At 47.3% G+C, this 23,872-nt stretch overlaps 1 protein-coding gene across 1 annotated transcript; it reads left to right on the top strand.

Annotated features, from left to right (window-relative positions):
* Nucleotides 1–1,379: 1,379 nt before the first annotated feature.
* Nucleotides 1,380–21,989, top strand: DDX11 (DEAD/H-box helicase 11; the record flags this gene model as incomplete). Its single annotated transcript, XM_079549487.1, has 27 exons — nucleotides 1,380–1,406; nucleotides 3,060–3,194; nucleotides 3,562–3,798; nucleotides 4,198–4,284; nucleotides 7,134–7,291; nucleotides 8,422–8,470; nucleotides 8,990–9,097; nucleotides 9,621–9,708; nucleotides 10,197–10,399; nucleotides 11,007–11,159; nucleotides 11,246–11,292; nucleotides 12,193–12,272; nucleotides 13,548–13,592; nucleotides 13,720–13,787; nucleotides 14,321–14,359; nucleotides 14,580–14,703; nucleotides 15,156–15,290; nucleotides 15,750–15,862; nucleotides 16,654–16,726; nucleotides 17,069–17,172; nucleotides 17,927–18,076; nucleotides 20,011–20,079; nucleotides 20,256–20,356; nucleotides 20,768–20,852; nucleotides 21,447–21,522; nucleotides 21,694–21,848; nucleotides 21,966–21,989. The coding sequence occupies 27 exons, from the start codon at nucleotides 1,380–1,382 to the stop codon at nucleotides 21,987–21,989; spliced, it is 2,733 nt and encodes a 910-aa protein (XP_079405613.1).
* Between the last annotated feature and the right edge of the window lie 1,883 nt (nucleotides 21,990–23,872).

Below are 23,872 nucleotides of genomic sequence, written 5' to 3'. Positions count from 1 at the left end.
CTTCCTTGATTAAGCATGGGAATGCTGGAGAACAGCAGTGATTCACAGAGAACAGGAAGAGAAAAAAGGAGAGGGTTATTCATCGCTAGCTCCTCTGTTCACTCCAGCAGGTGGCCAGACCATGGGTGACATACAGAAAGCTCAACCTCATCAGGAAAAGCCTGCGAGAGCTGACTTGCACCCGTTCATCTCCAGAAGGCCCACTACAGGTACTCTGCAGGAGTCTGATGAAAGACCAGACTGCAAGCAGGAGCTGGAGATGGAAAATGAGGTGAAGCTGTCTTTTGTAAAGAGGCAGGGAAAGGGAGCTGTCATGGCAGTGTGGGATTGGGAGGGTGATGGCACTCCCATTGGCAAGGTGGTCCTTGCTGGGGACAGGCCAGACCCTCCAGTGTGTGGGAACGGCACCATTTGGATTCAGCAGGTGGGAGAGAAAACCTATGAGTGTCCCGAATGTGGGAAGAACTTCAGCCGGAGCTCGTATCTCAGCCAGCACCAGAGGATCCACCTGGCAGAGAAACCCTTCAGCTGCTCTGAATGTGGGAAGAGTTTCACCCGCAACTCGGACCTGATCAAACACCAGCGGATCCACACAGGAGAGAAGCCCTACCAGTGCAACGAGTGTGAGAAGACCTTCAGCCAGAGGTCCAACGTGATCAGGCACCAGCGGACCCACACGGGAGAGAGACACTACCAGTGCAATGAGTGCGGGAAGAGCTTCAGCCAGAACTCACATCTCATCGTCCATCAGAGAAGCCACAAAGGAGAGAAACCATTTCATTGCCCCCGGTGTGAGAAAAGCTTCAGCGACCGCTCCTCCCTTATCATACACCGGAGGGTCCACACTGGAGAGAAGCCCCACAAGTGCCAGGTATGCGGGAAACGTTTTCGAGACAGCTCAGCCATCATTCGGCATCACAGGATCCACACAGGAGAGAAACCCTACAAGTGCACCGAATGTGGAAAAACCTTCCGCCAGAGCTCCTCGCTGGTGACCCACATGCGGACGCATACAGGCGAGAAACCCTACAAATGCCCTGTGTGTGGGAAGAGCTTTAGCCAGAGCTCAGCACTTGCCACGCATCGCCGCATCCACGGGGGAGAGGTGTTGCCCCTGTACCATGGCAGCCTCTTGGCCAGCCCCTACCAGTGCACTGAGTGCGGCAGGCGATGCAGCGACCAACCCACTCTCATCAAGCACCAGACCACGCATGTGGAGGAGCGGCCCTACATCTGCGTGGAGTGTGGGGACAGCTTCCGTCGGAGCTCAGCACTCAATGTCCACTTGAGGATCCACCGTGGGGAGAGACCCTACAAGTGTGAGGAATGTGGGAAAACCTTCCGGCATAGCTCAGCTTTGGGTGCACACTTGAGGATTCATGCGGGATCCAAGCCCTACGAGTGCGCTGAGTGTGGGAAAAGCTTCCGGAAAAGCTCAACGCTTAAAGTGCATTTGAAAATCCATGTGGTCAAGAAGCCTTATAAATGTACTGTGGGTAGGAGGACTCTCTCTTCCTGTTCTCTTCTCCCATAGGGTTGGTTGGAGCAGAAAATGAGCAGAATTTGATTGTGTCTGAGGGCTCCTGAAAAGCATAGGTACTGAGAATTACAGTGGCAAAAGGCTAAGGAGACATCGTAGCAGCTCTAGTGTCAGGGCTGGGTGCTTAACCCCAGTGGTATGTTAAATTATGAGGTCAGGGAGCTCATCCTAGGAACTGCGTACTGGCAGTTCAAAAGAGTACTGAGAGCTGAGGGGAGACCAAGTTCCGTGTAATTTGGGGACTGTGAGTATGTGGTAGAATACAAGTAGAAGAATTGGGCTTTTAAAATAACTTTTCAACAAAGCAAAAGATCAAATTTAAAAGGTCCAAGTTGGCTCTCATTCAAAACTCCAGCTCGTTAGGCACTGCAGTAGACTTAGAAACTCATATTTTCCATTAAATATGGTGAGTTGACCCTGTATTTGAGCAGGCACTTCCAATTCCTTGAGTCCAAAACTGAGGAGCTGAACCTCAACCCGTTCTGTTTTTTAATCCTCTGTTCCAAATCCTACATGGGACGATGAATTCCTACCTCCATACACAACATCTGGGTGACAAAATGGCTGAGTAAAGTGAAACTGACAGAGTTGTTCCCAGACTTGGATGTGCAAGCATAGCCAGTTGGAACACTGCCCATCACCGGTGTTGGGCAGCTTTGTCCTCCTTGTTTTTTAACACCTTCCTGTTAGGGACATCAACAAAACATGGGCAAAACAGTGGCCTTACATTGTTTAACTAAAAAAAAAAAAGGGTTCCCCTTAGATGTGTGTGCGTTATGCTTAGCACGTATGATAGGTTCCTACTGGTAGGCAGGAGACTGTTTGCAATTTTGTAGTCCTTTGTGTGAGAGAACTCTTCTTCAGCTCCCTGCTGTTTGTGCTTTAGTAACGTGTAAAGCTCGGTGTTAAGTTAGGAATTCGAGCTTTAGGTTAGGAATTCCTATATTACACGTAGTGCTGTGGCAATGACTGCGTTACAGAAACCTCCTCTGTATTGCTGTGTTTTGTTACGAGGGATGTGTTTCCATCCTAAATAAACTTTTTTTTTTTCTTTTTTTTTTTTCCTCTGTGTGATGCTGTTTTGTGTCACTGTATGCATACATGGGAACGGAGAGGAGAAGGCTCCGGGGAGACTTCATTGCGGCTTTCCAGTTCTTGGGAGTTTACAAGTAGGAGGGGACCGACACAGCCCGGCGGTGATAGGACGAGGGGGGCTGGCTTCAAACCAACAGAGGGGAAGTTGAAGTTAGATGTTAGGGGAAATCCTCCATTCAGAATCAGCCCAGCCGCCGGGTCCGCCTCGCCGGGCACCTTCCGCCTCTCTCGGCCGTCCCCTCGCGTCACGGGAAGCGGGCGGAGCTCTAGCGCCGCTCGTTTCGAAGCGGGGAGGCCGGAATGGATGGCGGGACGGCGGAGGTGGGCGGCCGGCTGGCGGCTGGCGGCTGGCAGAGAGCGGGCCATGGGAGGGAGCGGGCGGGTGTTGTCCGATGCCCGCTCACGGCTGTCTGTGTGCCCGCAGGAGGTGAGCGGCCCTGGTCGGGCCAGCTTCCCGTTCCCCTACACGCCGTACCGCATCCAGGAGCAGTTCATGGCAGCGCTGTACGCTGCGCTGGAGGCCGGGCGGGTCGGGATCTTCGAGAGCCCCACGGGCACGGTGAGCAGCGGGGCTGAGGGGGGGATAGTGACAGTGTGACAGGGCTGCTTGCAGCGTGGTGCTCGGAGTGGTGCTTGTGGAGGGGGAGTAGGGCAGGCCGGGCTCATTCCCTGCACAAGCACAGAATCGGGGGTCCTGGTACAAGGTGTGTTAGCCACGTCTGTGGTGCCAGTTTTGGAACCGTGGGGACAAAACACAGAAAGAGGTGCCGCTTGCAGGGTCATAAAGTGCGACATCGGTATCTCTGTGCGTGGCCTTGGCCTGGTCCCACTCAGCTGGAACCAACTCCAGGTGCCTCTCCTGTGTGGAGGAGCCGGTTACAGCAGTGACACCGTGTGCGGCTTGTGCTCTTTGTTTCCAATACCAGGGAAAGTCACTGAGCCTCATCTGCGGGGCCCTCTCCTGGCTCCGAGACTTTGAGGAGAAGAAGCAGCAGGAGGAGGCACGGCTTCTGGCTCCAGAGGGCAGCGGGCAAGAAGAGAAGCAGCCCCTGGTTTCTGGTGGTCTGGCATGTCCAAACAGCAGGGATGCATCTGGGGAACCAGACTGGATCACGGCGTTTGTGCAGAAGAAAGAAGAGCAGGATTTGGTGCACAGACTGAAGGTTGAGAAATGCTCACATGTAGAGAAGGGGGGAAGTAGCAAGGCGTGAGGAGCAGGATGGGTGACGTCATGGGTGGTGACTTGGTGGTCTGTGTCACTTAAAAGGGATGAGGCATTCCTGTGTAAGTTGCGTGAAGTATAGGATAGTTGCTGTCAACGTAGCAACATTCATAGGCCTGTAAGGACAAAGGGACTGCTGACAGTTTTGTTTCAGAGTTGGATTATTTTTATTTTATTTTATTTTCTATTCCTGGGTAAAAAGGAAAGTAATTATGCCTATAAGTGTCTAATATATATAATATATATAATATATAATATATATAATATATGCCTAAAAAGGAAAGTAATTATGTTCTATAGGACTAGGCAGACTTCATCCTTCCATCATTCTCTATTTCAGGAAGAGCAGATCAGGAGGAAAAAGCGAGAAGAACGTCTTGAGAAAATCCGCCATAATGTACAGTTAAAATATGCAGCGAAGAGGAAGGTGAGTTGGCCTGCAGAGGTTAGAATCATGGTATCATAGAATCATACAATGGCTTGGGTTGCAAGGGATCTCAAAGACCGTTTAGTTCCAACCCCTTGCCATGGGGTTGACTGCCACCCCAGGGCAAGGCACCCATCCAGCCTGATCCTGAACACCTTCAGAGATAAGGCGCCCACATCTTCTTTGGGCAGCTCATGGCAGTGCCTCACTGCCCTCTCAGTGTAGAACTTCCCCCTGATGTCTAATCTAACTCTCCTCTTCTTTAGTTTAAAACCATTTTCCTTTGTCTTAATAATCTGGAGTGTTGATAATACTTGCTTGTACATGTGACTTGTCTCTATATTGTCCAGCCCCTGTATTTAGGGAGCTCTTAGTACTGGATTGCCGAATTGGCTCTCTGAAATTTCTGATTACGTTATCTTTTCAAAGTACAGATGTAAAAAGCAACTTGTGCTTAGAGAATTTTCTGTGGCAACATGTGTGTGTGGATTAAAAGAATGTCTGTTCTGATGGCTTATTTGCTTTTAAGTGCTAATATTTGGGGTTTTTGGAAAGCTCTTTCTTACATAAGCATGTGTGGACATGGTACTTCTGGAATAAAACCTGTAGAACTGGGATTAAATTTAAGACTGCAGGAACTGAAGACCCAAAAAAAAAACAAGCGAGGTCAGGCTTTGGTTGTACTCCCCACTGTATGTGATTACCTTCATAGATACTATCTCTCACAGTATTCTCCTGGGGAAGCTGACAGCCTGTGGCTTGGACAGGTACACTTTGCTGGGTAAAGAACTGGCTGGAGGGCCAGGCCCAGAGAGTGGTGGTGAATGGAGCTAAATCTAGCTGGAAGCCAGTCATGAGTGGTGTTCCCCAGGGATCAGTACTGTCCTTATTGATGATCTGAATGATAGGATTGAGTGTACCCTCAGTAAGTTTGCATATGACACCAAGTTGGGAGAGAGTGTTGGATGTGCCTGAGGGTAGGAAGGCTCTACAAAGGGATCTGGACAGGCTGGATCACTGGGCTGTGGCCAATTGCATGACCATCAATCAGGCCAAGTTGCAGGTCTTTCACTTTAGTCACAACAACTCCATGTAATGCTACAGGCTTGGGGCACAGTGGCTAGAAAGCTGCGTGGAGGAAAAGGATCTGGAAGTGTGAGTTGACCCTGAGCTGAGCATAAGCCAGCAGTGTGCCCAGGTGTCCAAGAAGGCCAACAGCATCCTAGCTTGGATGAGAAAATAGTGCAGTCAGCAGGAGCAGGGAGGTGACTGTCCCTCTGCACTCAGCTCTGGTGAGGCAGCACCTTGTATGCTGTGTTCAGTTTTGAGCCCCTTGCTACAATAAAGGCATTGAAGTGCAGGAGTGTGTCTGAAGAAGGTGAAAGGTCTGGAGCACAGGTCTGGAGCAGAGGGAACTGCGATTGTTCAGTCTGGAGAAGAAGAGGCTCAGGGGAGACCTTATCACTCCCTATGACCTGAAAGGAGGCTGTGGTGTGTTGGGGGTTGGCTTCTTCTTCCAGGTAACAGTGATAGGTTGAGAGGGAATGGCCTCAAGTTGCACCAGGGGAGGCTGAGGTTGGGTATTAGGAAACATTTCTTCTCAGAAAGAGTGGTGCTGCACTGGCACAGGCTGCCCAGGCAGGTGGTTGAGTCGCTGTTCCTGGAGGTGTTCAAGAACTGTGTGGATGTGGCACTGGGCATGGTGCTGTTGGGTTGGAGTTGGACTGGATGATCTTAGAAATCTTTTCCAAAACTTAATGATTCTGTAATTCTTTGTAAATATAATTGTATTGTTCGGAAGCATCTCTTTTCTACACACAGAAAGTTGACATGTATTTTTCTGCCATTTAATTGAGTGATCTGGCTCCAATAACCTTAACTTGAAGAGCTTTTTGATGGTATGATTTAATCTTAGAAATACCCACTTCAAGTTCCTAAACAGGCACTTATAAGGCAGCCAGGCTGTTTGTGTACTCCATCTCAAGTGCTGTGTCAACTCCTGACAAAAGGATGTAGCATAAATATCAAAGGTTCAGAGGTGAATGGTGAATCAAAACCAAGTAGATCAAAGAACTTCTTTCTCTTAAAGGAGAATGAAAAGCATGGGAAATGAGATTTGTGATAAAAAGGACAAAGGCAAATTTCAGAAACGCTATATAGATTTGGAAAAGCAGGTATTTCAGCTACCCCTGTAAACTGCCTTTCTTTATCGTGCCACGGTGATGGAATGGTCATTAAAGTTAGAACATACCGTCTTCAGACTGAAGAAGGAACTTTTCTTTGTCAGAACAGAAAATTAATAAAAAACTGTTCTTCAACAATTTAATAGAATTTGTGCAGAGGGATAGACCTGTGTTAGAATAAGGGCCACGTAATGGGGGAAAAAACAAGAACAAGAGAAAATTTGTGCTCTGAAACAGGTATTGAGTTTATTGTAGCCTTAGGTTAGCTGTGAATTATTTGATTACATCCTTATGTGTTTGCTTGGTTGTTGGTTTTTTTATTTACAGTTTTTTTCTGAGGCAGTCATTTTTATTGGCTAACTTAAGCAACTAATCCTGGATTGTAGGCATATGGTCACTTCAGGAGTTAGGTGTTTAGAAGGTCCTTTGCACAGAAGGCTTTTATGTGGGCAAGTCTTTGGTTGCTGCTGTCACCTGCACTGTGTGGCACTGAACTGCTTCAAGTAGTTGTGGTGTGTCTGCTTGTCCTGCTGGGGATACACACAGCAATCCCTCCTCTGTGCTATGGGGAAGAGACTGAGCTGTCCTCTGAACTGCAGGTGGCATAAAGTGATGCAAGTGCTGCTTCCCTGTGTGAGAAGTAATGAGATGGTGTGCTCCTTTCAGAGATCTGAAGAGGATGAGATGAAGCGCCTTCTTCAGCTCAGCAAAGAGATTCTGTCAGAGGGAGCTGGAACAGCTGTCCCAGAGCAGCTGGATCACAATGAGGAGGAGCTGATCCTTGCTGAATATGAGAGTGACGAAGAAAAGAAAGTGGGATCTGGGTAAGGACAGGGGCTGAGGGGGTTCTAATGTTTTATGATCATTTTTGGCTTGCCTTAATTGAAGGGATTTCAGCTGTTCAGCAGCGACTGCTTTCTTGAGCATCTTACGCTGTTGGATATATAGGTGGCTCTGTCTTGTGCACATCTGGAGTTTCTTCCCCCATTGAAGCTGTGGTACTGATTGGTTGGTAGGTTGTTTTTTCATTAGGATTCTCTTTATTTTTTTTTTTTTTGGTTGGTGTTGCTTTTTTTCCGCTCACTGTCATCAGCCTCAAGTGTCTTCTGAGAAAGCAGGTCTTCCTTAAAATGCATGACAACCTCCTGCCTTTTCCCATGCCTGTTTCCCAGAGCGCCTCTGGATGCTGGGTGAATGCCTTGAGATGAACTTTGCATTAGAAAAGCAAAATGCTCCTGGGGGCATCAAAGGAAGCTATCAGTTCTGCAGATTAGCGATGGCATCTTTTGATATTCTGAAGGGAGAGAAGGTCACATTTTGAAGACAGCTACAGCATGAAAACCAAGCGCACGCTTTAACATATACAACTGTTCTTTTGGCGCTATGCAGAAAGCCAGGATCCAGAGTTTTCAGCATGAAAAGACAAATACATCTAAAATACAAATTTACTAATTAGTATCTAGACAGATCCTCCTGCCTTAAAATCGCAAAGCAGTTAAGCTACATATAAATGAAGCAGTTACTAAGCATTAAACTGCTGTTGCCTTTGAGGAATTGTATGGCAGCTAAATATCTTCCTGAAACTTTTTCTTCTTCATGCAACAGCTTGAGGGTGGTAAATTGTCTCTAAGGGGAATGCTTTATAAAAATAAATAAATAAGCATACCAAAGGATAGTATAGCTCCGATTAGTTTATGCCTGGGGCTTAGAAAACACCAGATTTTTAATTATTTTTTTTTTTAAAGATGCTTCTTGAAGTTGCTAAAGACACAACCCCACAGACATTTTTCTTTTAAAGAGCAAAGCTTGGCATGATTGTGCCCACCTATAGTATTCTTGGAAAGTCATTTTTTTTACGTGCTGATGACACAAGCACCTCCCTTGAGGGAGAGCATCCTTTGTTTGTAACTCCCAGTCACTGAAAGCAAACTCTTTGGGCTTTGTCTTTTCTTAGGCTGGAGGAAGATGATGATGATGATTTGGAAGAAGAGCATGTGACGAAGGTGAGATGAGGAGGGTAATTTGTGCCACCTGATAGAATAGTGTGAGAGAATTATGGCTTCGTTGCACCCTTCCCAGAGTAATGCAGTATGGAAGGATTTAGGAAGTGCCATCCATGGACTGCCAAGTTTGTTGATAATAGCAACTGTTTCTGCTGCTCTCATCTCCTTTTGGGTTATACTGGCTGCCTAAGCAGTTTGCTCTGCTAACATGGCTGACGTTTTTCTGTGGTTTGCTGCAAGAAGCACATATTCATCACTCTACAACGAGTCCCAGTTATTGTAAGGCCTTGGAAAATTCAATGGAAACGAAGGACAAATGCACAGCAGAAAGTAAAGAGAAGGCTGTTGGCCTTGGCAGTTACACGGTGACATTCCAGCATATGCCTTCCTTTGTGTTTTGAAGGCTTCAGCAAGATTAATGTTGCTGAGGTGCTTGGCTGCCTCCCTCCAGGACTGGTTGTAGAATAGGAGGTTAGCTTCCATATTCTTCTCATCTTTCTTCGGTCTCCCTCATTGCAGATTTACTACTGCAGCCGCACTCATTCCCAGTTGTCTCAGTTTGTCCATGAAGTGCAGAAAAGTCCTTTTGGCAAAGGCACGCGTCTGGTCTCCTTGGGATCCAGGCAGGTATGTGGTATGGTCACAAAGGACCCAGAGTGTGTGTTCATTCAGTACAAAGGACTTTGCTAGGAGGTGTGTGAATGCGACACCTCAGAAGGCATCTCGGGGACTGAGGTGAGTCTTCCATTGGAAAAGCTATTTATGTGATACAGATCCGTGCAATGCACCTTTTTCTGTGAGCTGTTCGGCCATTTGCCCTTTGATGTAAATGCAAAAGTCTGTTTTCCCTCTTCTGATGTGGAAGATTATAGATGCCTGAGTCACTGGGAAGGCACTCTTGTAGATATTAATTCTGCTAGCGTTTCTTTAGAAGTTGTGTAGCAGTGAGCCATCTGAGGACACCTATCTTCATTTTCTGTCCTTACTGATTTCTTTTGGGGTTTTGAGCATGCTTGTTGCAGCAGCTACACAAGGTGCCTGACTTCTGGTTTGGAATCTGGCCTGGGATTGCTTTAAGTAAGTCTGTTTTCCAGCAGAGTGCATACTGAACACTCTTTGACCTGCTGTCCCCTCTCTTTACATGTCAAAGAACCTGTGTGTGAATGAGGAGGTGCGCCGCTTGGGGGCTCTGCAGCTCATCAATGACCGCTGCACGGAGATGCAAAAGAACAAACACGGTATGCACACTTCAGCACGGGGAAGCAATGGCTGATAAAGCTGGTGGGGGTGAGAGGCTGCAGGCAGTGCACTCTGCCAGTCAGTTCAAGGAAGAGAGCAGTAGGAGTCTGAAAAGGGCAAGCTGGGCGAGCAGAGCTAGAGATCCTTAGTGCTTCTACCTTTTGTACTTTGTTAGCACACCAAGATTTATATGTATTTGCTGAGTATCTTGCATTGATCAGGACTCGCACAATGGAAGGATGCTTGTCTTTGTAACTTACTGCTAGAAATGTGGGGAAATGTCACATGAGTAAATCTAACCAGCAAGAGCAGTGTCCGCAGCGAGGGTGGAAATGTCACTGCTTTCATACTCCTTCAATAGATGATGGGTCAGATACTCATGACAAAGGCTGCTTTGAAGTTCAGAAGGTACAACTACCAGGGTACAAAGTAGTGAGTTTAGATTTTTCAGTGGTACTCATGGCTTGCTTTTGATTTCTGCTGTCAGAAAAGAAGAGTGATGCAGAAGTTGAAGGGAAGAAGAGACGTGTGAGTCGCACTGTGTGCCCGTTTTATTCCTATGAGCAAATGCAGTTTCTCCGTGATGAAGTTCTAGTGGAAGTGAAGGATATCGAGCAGTTGGTGACTTTGGGAAAAGAGACCAAAGCCTGCCCCTATTATGGGAGTCGATACGCTATTCCTGCTGCTCAGGTAAGGTGTGGACACTGCTTAGGGAATCAGTGCCAGGATCTCTAAGAATAAACCAATTACTAAAGCAAAGCAGCACTTTGTTGCATAGTGTTTTTGGAGTCTGTAAAGAGGTTGTGTTTCTGTCAGGTTTAGCTTTGCTGAAAAAGGAAAGAGTATCTCTTTCAAGCTAGTAGGGAGGCTGTAAGTGTGCCAGTTTTGGATCAAGCATTTTGAAATACTTGAAATGGTCAGTAACTGAGGTGATACAGGCACATGTCTATAGTCTTAGGATTTGCCAGTGCTCTTCTTTGCTTGGTTCTCTGTTAACAGACACGCTTTCAGTCCTTAGAAGGAGATTAGGAAGGTAACTTGCTGTTGCGCTTCTAGGCTGTTCTTACAATAATTTGGGAGTCAAACTAGTTCAGGAATCAGTAGGCACAATCATTTTCCCTCAGCTTACCTCTCAAGCACATTCTTCTGTCTCTTCTGCTCCTTCTCCCATAATAAGAGTAAGTAACTTGATGGAATGCTGCAAGGCTATCTGATGTAGGCCTATTATGAGCTGGTGAGAGCTCTAAGTCCATCCGGATGAGAGCTGGAATGAGAGCAGCGTGTGCTTCCCCTGTAGCTGGTGGTGCTGCCCTACCAGATGCTCTTGCATGAGGCCACCAGGAATGCTGCAGGGATCATCCTGAAGGACCAGGTTGTAATCATCGACGAGGCCCACAACCTCATAGACACCATCACCTGTATCCATAGCGCGGAGGTCAGTGGCTCTCAGGTGAGTCGTGGCCTGGCCTGTTAACCGTGGGTGAGCACCCTTTCTCAACTCCTCTATAATACCAGCTCTGCTTTTTGTCCTTGTAGCTGTGCTGTGCCCACTCCCAGCTGCTGCAGTACATGGAGCGATACAGGTGAGGATCTCAGAGAAGACTGTAACAGCAGCAGGCAGCATGGATGCTGTGGCTTGTCTCACGTCTGCAAGGCCTTTCTTGCTTTTTCCCAGAGGAAGGTTATTTGCATTAATACTTCTGCAGATGAAAAGCCACTTGCATCATTATCTCTGTCTAGAACCCATCTAAGTCAGACTCCTGGGGCTGGTATTAAGCAGTGAGAAAGGGGATACCCTGAGGATTCTGGCTTTTCCTTACACTCTGTTTTTTTCCCAATCTATCTCTAATCATTCCTGCTTTGTGATGCAGAGTTATGAAAGCTCCAGTCTTTCATCTCCTGGATCTTAACCTTTTGTGGGCTGACTGGCATTATAGAAGAGGCAGGAAGCTCTGAGGAGGAGGAGACTCTGTGTTTTTTGACTGTGACCAAATCTCACATCTTGTCATACCTGCAGTGGCTGATTGTTGTGTTCAGTGCTAATTACTGAATTTGCACAGTGTCATCACGGCAGAGACGTGGGGGTCACTGCCATTGTAATTTGTGTGTGAGGACAAAGGCGTCTGTAGGAACAGCCAAGTGCTTGGGCTGCATGGCTGAGTGCATGGGGGTGTTCAGAGCCCAGTCACAAACAGGGAGTATGAGCAAATGTCTTATGTAGGGCACAGCCGATGGCTTGTTCAGGGTTATCAGGAAGCCTGTGTGAAGCCTGGAAGTAGGGCCAAGCGCCACGTAGCAGAATCTGCTTCCTAACTGCTTCTTCACAGTTCCCCAGCATGTAGATCTTCTCTACTGCTGTCTGGTTCTTTTCAGCCCCAAATTAAGGGGAGTTCAGTTTACTTGTCTCTGCAGCTTAGGAAGTTGTGTGTTAGTCCTTGAAGATGTCTTGGAGCCTAATACCTCCTTTTTTTTTTTTTCCACAGTAAACGTTTGAAGGCAAAGAACTTGATGTACATTAAGCAGATCCTGTATTTGCTGGAGCGGTTTGTAGTCATGCTGGGAGGTAAGCAAGCCATTTCTCTCTCTGTGGATGCTTAGAAACTCAGAGGCATCTGGTCTTCCTTCGGAGCATTGTCCCTGCTCCTGCACAGGCTGTGAGGAGTTGCTGCTCATGTTTGATGCCGGTATTATCATTTCTCAGCCTGTTTTATAACATGAGGATACGGTGTCTGTCTGAACCCCTCTCTTTTTTCGTTAGCTGAGGAGCAGAGCGTGATGCTGTAAGTTGATAGGAGCAGTTCCCCTCTTCCTGTGTGATTTTTCAGATCTGATTTGAATGGGGAGGTGGTGTGGTCTAAAGTGAGGAATACAACAAGTGTGACAGTAATCAGCACTACACAAAAGCTGCACAGAATTATCTTCCTGTGTCATCTGGTGGCAAGACTTCTGCCTGTGGCAAGACCTCTGCCTGTGGCAGGCATGCCTCTGCAGAGTGATTTTATTTTTTTTCTTCTTTTCTTGAAAGGTGCCTTTCCTTTCTGTGATTTTTAAATTTACTGGCATTCGTGTGGCTCCTCTCCTGTAACGCACTGTCCTCTATACATCAGTGTGCCTTAAGGAGAGCCCACCATAACCTCTTACACAGGGAAAAAGCAGCTCTTTGGTGCAGGAGCGTGTTGGTGCCCTGTGCCCTTCTCTTAGATGAGAGCTTCTGTCCCTGCTGGTCTTCCTTTCCTGACACTGGGCTCAATGCTTTCATTAGTCTGCAGCCCGAGTACAGCTTCATGATCAAGGCTGCAAAGTGAATTGTGAGGTGGGTGTTAAACACTGGCACATAAAGCACAGTGAATGGCAGCAATTAATACTGTTCTGTCTGTCAGGGTCTGAGCGTGGAACTGTCCTCAGGTTTTCCCCTTATCCCAATCACCTGTCAGCCTGTGCGCCTCCCGGTGCTGCACTGAAGAGGGGTGAGGGATGCACTGCAGTCCCTGTCCCTTCATCTTTGCAGCTTGATGACTGTGTGAGCATTTGTATGCACCTGCCCTACCTGCTGCCTCCTGCTACAGAAGGAATGTAGGTGGCATTTCTTAAGATGCAGCAGCACACTTGTCCTACAGTGTGGGGCTATCCTGCAAGGGAAAGAAAAGCTGAGTGGGAGCTGTCATTTTCTCTGCATAGCTACTTCTTCCAGATGTGAAATTGATTCTTGATTCTTTGGAGGTTTTGGTTTTTTTTTTTGTACTTATGCTGTGCTTTTGGCTCAGTTGTTTGCTTAAGTTCCTTGTTTAACATTAAGACTCACAGTAAGCCTTCCTTTAATTGTTTTCATATTTTGCAGGAAATGTGAACCAAAATCCTAGCTGCCAGGCAGTTTCCCAAACAGGTAAAACTGTAGCAAACATCACTGGGCAGGAACATGGATGTGGGCAGTAAGGGACTGCAGCTAATAAGGCCCAGCAGCTGATAAGTTGTTTGTTTGTTTGTTTTTTCCTTTTGTCTTTTTCTTTTAGGGACAGAGCTGAAATCCATCAATGACTTCCTATTTCAGAGCCAGATTGATAATATCAACCTCTTCAAGGTAAGTGCAAGTGTCTTCTGTAGGGTGCAGCTCATGGCTTATTCAAGATTATCAGGAAGCCATTGTGAGAGCTGGAAGTAGGGTCAAGTGCCACATGGCAGTATCTACTTTCTAGCAGCTTGCCCATGCTTCCCTGTTATACAGAAATCTTCTGCTACTATCTGGTCAGCAGTGCACTGAAGCTGGATGGGTGATCTTGGGGCAGAAGAAAACAAGCAATTAAATGCAGATGCAGATGAGTGCACATGCTGTCTGTAGGCAAAGCCAAACTGCAAAGGTTAAGGGTAAAGAAATGCTACTGCTCTAGTAAGCTAACCCATCCCTCAAATCTCCAGACACTGTGCTTTAACCAAAGAGATTCCCACTCTAGAAGCAGTGTCTTAGTAATAAATTGTCTCACAAAGAACTGTCCATCGCTCCCCAAGAGAACAGCAAGCACAGCAAGTGATATCCCTGCTGGGTACAGACTGAGGGCAACAGGATGGGAGGCAGGATGTTGAGCACCAGTTATTTTTGTCGTCTTTTTCCAACAGGTGCAGCGTTACTGTGAGAAGAGCCTCATCAGTAGGAAGGTAATGCTCCTGCAGCTTTATGGTCAACAGCATTCAATGACTTGTTTGGTTTTGATTTGATGGTGGGAAAAATAATGGGATTTTGCTGATAGATTCTTATTGGGCTGGTTTGTGAACGCCTGCCAAGGAACCTTATCTCTAACAGGCCAGAAAACCTGTTTCTGTCTTATCTGTTTCGTGCTGCTGGTTGTCTTAAGTCTTTCTGGCTTTTGCTTGGCAGCTTTTTGGATTTGTGGAGCGATACGGCAATCCTGCCCCAGCTGTGAAGACCAACAAGGAGAACCAGAAGCTGGCTGGTTTGCAGAACTTTCTTATGACTCTCCAGCAGGGATCTCATAAGGAAGGTGAGTTCAGACATCCTCCACTTGTGCATTTATGAACAAAGTGAGGACATGGGACGTGCATCTGCATGGGGGAAGAGGAGGCCAGAATCAAAGAGTGAGAGACTACTGGAGGTGTTCTGCAGAGGTGTTTTTAATATATCTGACTAGATGACTTTGGCAATTATACATTTGATTAGATCTCCTGAGGTCCCTACCAAGTGGAGTGATGTGATTGTGTTTATACTGAATGCACTTAAGCTTTGCACTTCTGTGACCTGCTGTCTCTGCAACCTGAGCTATCATGGGTAACTGTTTAGTGGTGTCAGCTACAAAACTATATTGCTTTTTTTGTTGTTGTTGTTAGCAATGACATGGAACTTGGATATTGTGTTCCATCTGTATTTAACGCTCAGAACTGTTTTTAGAAGTGCAGCCTGCACTGCCTGCCTCTCTCTTTCTCTTCTGGCCATTAGGCCCTCTCCAGAGCCCTCCCGTGGAGGCTGACAATGACCAGCTCCGAGCTGCCTCTCCTCTGATGCACATCGAGGGATTTCTCTCAGCCCTCACGAACGCAAATGAAGATGGTCGAGTCATTCTCAATAGGCAAGGTATTGGAATAGGAGAGCTGGTGAGAGGAGATGTGACTTACAAACAGGCCATTTCATTGGCAGGAGGGAGGCAACTGTGAGTCTGCAGTCCTACCAGAACGTACCTGTGCAGCCTTGATTGAGGCTGGCAGGCTCAGGCTGTGCGAGGACTCTCATGATTCCAAAGGAATTCTTAACAAGGGCACTGCGGCTAGGGCTTGCTCTCAAGCAAGCTCCCACTTTGGATGTTAGTTTTTATCTTGGCTTTTATCTAGTGTTCTTCTTCGCCATTCCGGGAAGATTAGGAAATGAAAAGTAACTTCGAGGTTGTCATTACCCATTGCTGCCATGGCAGCATTGAATAGCAGGACCTTGTTTGGAGAGGTGGGGATCTGCCAGATTGTGCAAGGCAAGAGGGAGTATCTCTCGTATCCCTGTTTGTCACGGGTAATTCACAGTGCTGCCTCTCTTTTTTTCCAGGCACTATTGGTCAGAGCAGCCTCAAATTCCTCTTGCTGAATCCAGCTGTCCACTTTGCCAAGGTGGTGAAAGAATGTCGTGCTGTAATCATTGCTGGGGGCACCATGCAGCCGGTGAGGGAACAAAGACATCTCTGGTGCTATCTACAAGGAGGCAGGGAAAGAGCTTAGTGCCACTGGGACATGCTCTTCTCACTGCCTGGGTTGTGTGTAGGAAAAGACTTCTCCTATGCCTCCTCCATTCCTGTTTCTGGGTAGGAATGTCCTGAAATCTTCTCTTTGCTCTTGTGAAGACAAGGGATGGAAGAAAGCTGTGAAGTGCAGGACCTTGGAGAAGAAGTGGCCTTCTTTCGGAAGGCCTTCACTCCATCTTTGAACCCTTCTGTCTGCAACTTAGAGAGATGATATAGCTGTAGTCCACAATGTGGACTGTACAGTGCTTGGGAGTCCTGGTAGTGGACTTCTGGGCCTGGGGAGGTCTGAAACTGGAGCATAATGGGTGAAAAGAGGAGGGGTTCTACACAGGAAACTTGACCCACACAGGAGGGCCAGAGCAAGACTCGGGAGCATGGGCGCTGAAAGGCACTTTGCCTGCATTTCATGCTGCCTGTTCTGCTTGGGCCAGCTTGAGGTTCTGCTCCTGAGCACTTGGCTTAGCCTGAGCAGAAGACAGCAAGGCAGGGGCACAGAAGGTCCCACAAGCCTGGGAGCAGAGTATGGCTGGTGGCTGAGCATTCTCATGCCCTCGGTTTTCACATCATGGAGAAAGCTCATCTCCTTTCCTTGCTGGCAGCCCCCTTGCTGAGCTCATCAGCTCTCTGAACGCTGATGCTCAAGGAGCAACACCAGGGCTGTTGCTGCAGTGCCCCTTGGGACTTCACTTCTCTCTGGCTTGTGGTCCGCAGGTGGCTGATTTCCGGGAGCAGCTGCTGTCCTGTGCTGGTGTGGATCCTGCACGTATCATGGAGTTCTCCTGCGGTAAGTGTGCTGGGGGAAAAGGGAGGGGTCATAATCTGTGTTGGACTATCTGCCATAGGTGCTGTTTTGTCAGCACTGTAAGCAACGTGGTATCTATTCTAGAAATTATGGCAACAGTCCTTAGGGGTGCTTGTTCCTCGCACTGAACTCAGTGCTCTTGGCTGGCAGCAGTAGGTAGCACCTCACCTTCCCAGGGGCTTGAGGAGCAGAGGCCAGAGTAGCTGAGTACCTCATCAGACAAACACATGCCTGTGTCACTGCACACAGATGATGCTGTTCAGCTAGCAGTGTTGATGCACGGGGCAGCCATGTTGACTCTCACTACTTTTTTTTTGTCTCCAGGACACGTGATCCCTCCAGAAAATATTTTACCCATAGTCCTCTGCAGTGGTCCTTCCAACCAGCAGCTGGAGTTCACCTACCAGACAAGAGACCTGCCCCAGATGGTCAGTCTTCCTTTGTTCCCTTCTGAAGTGTCTCTTTTTTTTTTTTTGGTTCACTTGCCTATGTTCCTATGTTTCATAGTACTTTCCGAAAAGTGTGATGATCAAAGGCCATGGGAGGGACAATACATGGGATTTGGGGCTGGTGTGTTGCCAGGTAATTGGGAAAGAGGAGCGTGGTGTTGAGCTGCCTGCTCAGAAGAACCTCTTGGAGGGCAAGGAAGACTAGCAGCTGTTTGGCTGTACTGAGATCCTGCATTTGTGTGCTGGACACCAGAAAGAGATCTGACTACTTCCCAGACTGGAAGACTCTGTCAGTGGAGCAGGGCAGCCCTGCAGAGTGCAGCCCTAACCACAGGGATGGTGGTTCTGCACTTCTCCCTTCCTTTGCTCAGTCAGCAGCCAGCACAAGGTGCTGGGTCTGCTCTGAATCCCACCAGATGTGCTAGCTAGCTCTCCACACCTCTTCTAGTATGAGACGTTTCCATCCACTGGGACAACAGACACAGACCCTCTTGAGTGACCACTGCTCCACACTGGCAATAGAAACTGAATTAGGAGGAGAAGCCAAGCAGTGAACAGCTTTTTGGCAATTCCCAGCTCCCTTAGCAGCACTCAGGCCTCTTGTATTTCCCACGTCTTTCCTCCACCAATGCATGTCATAGGGGAGGTGTGATCCTGGGATCGTGCGCAAAATTGGAGCAGCATTAGCTGGAGCTCCTGTCAGCTGCAATATGCTCTTGTCTCTCTCTTGCAGATGGATGAGACAGGCCGAATCCTCTGCAACCTGTGCAACGTGGTCCCAGGGGGTGTGGTGTGCTTCTTCCCCTCCTATGACTATGAGAAGCAGGTGTATGCGCACTGGGAGCAAACAGGGCTGCTCACCCGCCTGGCAACTAAGAAGAAGGTAATTGTGCAGCCAGGGGCAGTTGGTATTGCAAATAGGAGCTTCAAAAGTCAAACAATTATCTATGCATTACAGGCCTCTCCCTGAGTTGTTCTCATACTCTGCACAGCAGAGCAGAACGGATGTTTATCTAGCCAATCCCTCCAGTAATGAATAAATGATACTTCCCGGGCGGCTGATCACAGAGCTGGGATCTAAATTAGATTAAATGCAGCTACAGATTCTTTAAGCACGCAGTCTGTAGTGGCCATGGGGGGAGACAGTCTTCACTTTCTGTAGTCATTGAGCTTGTTCCCTTGCAGCTGGGGAGCTGTTTGAGTTGAGCTGCTACGGGGAATTGGTTTTTCCCAGGCTCAGCTGTTTGTCCCTTGACCACAGACCAGCATGGCCAAGGGGCAGACAGAACTGTACTAGCCTGCAATTCATAGGATAAATGCTGTTAGTATTTTTCTGGTAGAAGTGTAGAGCTGAGAACTGAAAGACGAGCATTTGGAAGAGCAATGAGAAACACTAAATAGGGAGATCACTGCAGATATGAAATCTGTACAAGTACTGTCCCAGTTACTTGAAGGTTGGGTACTGCTGGAGCTCAGGCAGTCTGACTGTCCTAGGGGGAGAGCAGGGACTTCGGTGATGTGCCAGGAAAAAAGAAAAGAGAAAATGACAGATACCTTGTTATGTGATTTCTCTTTCATCAAAAGCTAATAACGTGCTAGCAGAGCACAGTATTTCACAGCCTTGGTGCAGGCATTCTGGCATGTGGATCTGCTCGTAGGTTTTTGTGGTGGAAACACCACGCTTCATCTTGTCCACGTGTTTGCACAGCTGTTATTCAAAATGTTTTTCAGGTGTGTTCTGTGGGAGTCCTTATGGTTTGCCTGGCATCTCCAATGGCTCACTCCGCAGTCATGCAGCTTGCTCTGCCTTTCAGCTGATCTGTTCTTGTTTGGCCTTTGCAGTCTCCAGCAAATTGGATATGCGTTAGCAAAGCAATTTGGTAGCAGTGCAGAGAGTGTGACTTTCAGCTGCCTACACACAAGATCATATCATAGAAGAGGAAGGTTAAAGTCTTTCCTGAGGTGGCTGTGGTGAGATCACACTGAGATTCTATTTAAATTACAGAGGAAAAATTAATTTAAGTCAGAGGATTAAATAGCTACTGTTTAATGAATTAAATAGATTTAGCTTACATTTGTAATTGCCAGTTGCTTTTCTACTGAAAGACTGCCTCTGGCTGGTAAAATGCTCACAGCACTCCTTGCTAACCAAAAGAAAATGCATCCTGCAGGTTCTTTACTGTTGCAGAAAAGATAGATGTTGCATTTCTTGTTTATCAGAACAGTAAGTTGTGATTTAAGCCAAGGTGCAGCACCTATTGAGATCCAGGCTCAATTAATTGCAAGGGCTTTCAGTAACTTGTTAGTTTATAATTCCATTAGGGATGCTGGAGTAACACAAAAAAAATATTACTCTGCGCATAGAAAACTAATATATTTCCTGGGCAAAGGAACCATTACATGGAATTAACTTGCGATTCAAATTAATTGGCCCAATCACTGTCCTCCAAGACCTTGCAGCTGAGGGTCTCTCCAGCCTGCTGCACCTCTATCTGGAAGAAGGGCATGTGCTTTCCAGCCTTTCATCTCTTGGATGACTTCTGACTTCTTGCACCATTAGACAAAGCTGCCTGAGCTGGAAGGGAATGTTGGAGGGCAGGGGAAGCCGCTGCTGCCTTCAGAGCCCAGCTGAAAGTGCTGTAGTGAACATGCCCTGCTTTTCCAGGGGTAGAAGGAAAAGGTGCTGGTTAAGTGGTTTTCTTACAGTTAACTTGGCCTTTCCTGGTCTTAGTTCCATGTGCTATTTAATGGCATGTGAATAAAATGATCTGTTTTGTCGTTGCTTCCTGATGCTGCAACTGATGCACTGTGTGACAGATCTTTCAGGAGCCTAAGAAAGCCAACCAGGTGGAGCAGGTGCTGGTGGAGTATGCCAAGTGCATAAAGGTGAGTGGAGCTGGCAGGGTGGTGGGAGTGAATTATCTTGTCTGCAGATGGGAGCGCTGTTGTAAAGAGAGCATTGCAGCTGTTAGCTGGGAAAGAGGGCTCTAATCCAGGTGTGTGTTTCTGAAGCACAGAAATCTTCCCTGCTCTGGTTTAAGTTGTTGGTCCCTCTCTCACAGCGGTGCAGCCAGGCTGGAGGCCAGATGACGGGGGCCCTGCTGCTTTCTGTAGTTGGAGGCAAAATGAGTGAAGGAATCAATTTCTCGGATGACCTGGGAAGGTAAGGTGGCTGCTCCTTTTGAGGTGAGCACTTGGCTTGTAGTGCAGTGACTCCGAGCAGGATGGACACATTGGTACTTGCATAGATAGAAAGTCTGGGGATCAGGTGGCTTGGGCTGATGCTCGAGCCGAGTCTGCAGGTAATGTAAAACTCACTTGTCCAGTGTACTTTTCATGTGAGTAATGCAGTTAGGCTTGCTGTGCTAGATAATTCCTTGTTCTGGCACCCTGAATCCCTCTGCAGCTTCCAGTTCAGAGTGTGCTTGTCAGACTAGTGTGTTTTACTGCCGCCTTTGGTCTTCAAGGCTGGCTGTCTTTCAGGGGTACAGTGACCTCTAATTTATCAGTCTGTTGGCAAAGTGCTTTAGGATGAGACATAAAGAATAATGCGGTCCTCCCTCACCCCTTGCAGGTGTGTGATTATGGTGGGAATGCCTTACCCCAACATTAAATCTCCAGAGCTTCAAGAGAAAATGACTTGGCTTGATAAAACAATGGTAACAGACACACCTCTGCTTTTTTTACCTCTGATTTTTACTACTAACTTCCCTCCAGGCACCTGAGTTCCACTGTTGCCTTCAAAGACTCCTTTTTCCTTTGAGCTTTTCCATGTTTCTCAGACTGTGGTAATGGGAGCACAGCCACCCCCATACTGCATTTGTACAGTAAGACCTATGCACAGGGGTCAGTGGAGAGAAGCAACACCAGGGCTCCCTGGGAAGTGAGTTCCAAGGGGAACCAAGTCCCTTCACAGCAGAGGAGGTGTCAAGGTGGTGGAATGTGTATGCCAGGCTCACTTCTCTTGGTGTACTTGTTCTTACTGCCCACTGCAGACGCTGTTCCTGAGCAGCAAGGGACAAGTGCTCTGCTTTCAAAGCGGCCTGAGGCTGGCTCTCTGTGACTGTTCAAAATAATTTTCTAAAACTGCAGCTTTTCTTCTGTCTGTCCTTGCACTCAGCTTGGGATCTGTGTGGATACCCACTCATTCTGCCAGGATAAAAGTATTTGTTTACCTCACTTCTTCATTAAGACTCTCCCTAATTTGATTAACATCAGCCTCGTGTTCACTCTGACCTATTTCTCCTTTCTAGCCAAGAGCTGCTAGCCAGGCACCTAGCAGAGTGCTGATTGAAAACCTGTGCATGAAGGCAGTAAACCAGTCAATAGGTAATTCATCCTTGAGCAGGCGGGGGGATACAAAATGTGACTGCATCAAAGCAGGGTGGGAAAAAGAAAGCAGAACCAATCATTCTGAGTACAGATGATGCATATGAGCTTACTTGCCTGGGAACAAACAACTCAGTAATGCAGTTTAACACAGCTGCACACTCTGAACAGGAAGAGCCATTCGCCACCAGAAGGACTTTGCAAGCATCCTGCTCCTGGACCACAGGTACTCACGCCCTGCTATCCTTAACAAGCTGCCACAGTGGATCAGGGAGAGAACCCAGGTCAAGCCTGCCTTTGGATCAGCTTTTGCAGAATTAAGAAAGGTCAGAACTTTTTTTCTCACGCACTGCTGCAGAAATTGTTTCCCACTGTATTCACTTGTACTTTCTTCAAACCTTCAGTTTGGTGCTTTAGCGTTATCTGGTTTCATGTGTTCCTAGTTTCACAGAGGGAAATCAGACTGATGCAGACCAGAGAAGCGGGCTGTAGATCAACTCTGTGATCCACACCTTTTGAAGAACACCCAAAGCAACGCAGGTTCCTGTTTTTCTGTTCCAAGTGGTTTGCTAATCTCCTCTCTGCCCCCATTGTTTGTTGTTCAGTATGAGCACTTGGCCTTCACCACCACAGCCAGGAGGGAAACCAGTTGAAGGACCGACACTAGTGAAGGTAGCAGAAGGCTTCTCTTTGTTTACAGCTGTTAAGGTTTTATTTAAATCTATTAAATATTTTCAACCCAGACACTTAAGTGTGGGGATCATTATTATTTTGTTTGAACACACTGGCTTTGCCACATCAATGGCTGACTTTAGGGGGTCTGACGACCGAAGTTTACAATTCTTGTGGAATTTTTAGCTGTTACCTTAAAGGTAACAGGCCATTAGTTTGTACTGTGTTGGAATTACACAGTGAGGCAGGTAAGATGTGGGTTAGTTTTTTAATCTCCTTTCTACCTTGCTTCAAGCTGGTACCAGATTGAAGGACTGAGTCATTTTTTCAAGGGGAATAATGATACGGCCATAACACAGCACACCACTTCTCCTTTGATCACGTTTAATCATAGGATCACTCTGTGCTTTTAACTGCATACAGCCTTTTTTTGAACTCACAGTAACTTTCTGTGGAAAACGGTCAAACTTTTTTGGTGCAGTTTCCTAGAGGTTCTTTTCTGTGTTCTGGGCTGGAGGGTAATTGACAGCAGCAATGGCTGTATAATCCTAAGGCTGTGTAATCCCACAGCCATTCTCAGCTCTTTCTGGCATCACAAACAAGGCTGGTCAAAGAGGTTGTTTTGCCTCCTTGCCGTTTTCAGCTGGTAGCTGGATGCTACCTCTTAAGGCTCTTCTCAGTGAAAAAAGCATTTAAATTTAGACATGGAGCTGGTACCTGCTCCCTCTGTGTTAACTGGCCAAAGAACAAAAGGGAAAACACAGCTGATTCTGACAAACTTCTGCTCTGAGTCCCCTGCCCCTTCTGTGAGCACAGAACTCCCACTCTGGCTAAGCTCTGCCTGGAGCTCACTGAAATCAGCAGCTGGAGTAGGGGGCTTGTAGACAGCTGGTGCCCTCCTGCCCTGGGGTTGTTGTTGTTGGTGTAAGGTTAGACCCAGCCTGAGCTGAGAGTAGACAGATGGGCTTTTCCCTTAAGCTACCCTTTATTGAGCACATTTCCCTCCTTTAACAGAGTGAAGGCTACAAGGACCTCCTTCCTTGAGCTTTATTGCAATTTTTCAGAAAGCAACAGCCAAAGAATTGCCATAAGGCAGGGACAGAAAGAAACCATCAAGTACAGAGGCACCAGTAATTAGACTTTTCCGTGAAGGGTCAGACAGACTCTCTCTTCCACTTTCATTCACTCACCACTATCCAGCCTCATCTTCAAGGACTCAGAACTTGCAACATCTAAACAAACATGAGCTTCAGCAAGCACACAGCAGAGACAAATGAGGCAAGGACTGTTTGCCTGCCAGAAATGCTCCTGCAGTCATCACCAGTCACATTAGGCAAGACCAAGGGCCCTTTAAATCAGGAACAATACTTGTTCTGATCCTCTGAGTGCAAGCTGCCCTACTGCCCTCCAGCTAAGGCAGGATTTATTGATTCATTGTGAGCTGCAGCAGGATTTGAGCTGGATTGTAGTATTTGGGGTGGAGACCAGCAGACAGCAGAAGAAAATCCCTCATTGGTAACAATTTGGTTGTGGTTAGTTCCTGCTGCTCCTCTTCCAGAAGAAATGACAGGGTGCCCTCCCATGCCAGAGCCCACCTTCTGTAGATCCTTCCAGACTGGTGACTCAAAGGTGCGTAGTTCGAGTCCTGGGATTCATGCTGATGCACAACTGCTACCAT

This window comes from Tetrao urogallus (genome assembly GCF_951394365.1).
Source record: "Tetrao urogallus genome assembly, chromosome: 1".
NCBI lineage: Eukaryota > Metazoa > Chordata > Aves > Galliformes > Phasianidae > Tetrao > Tetrao urogallus.
This window is presented reverse-complemented; position numbering and strand designations above follow the sequence as displayed.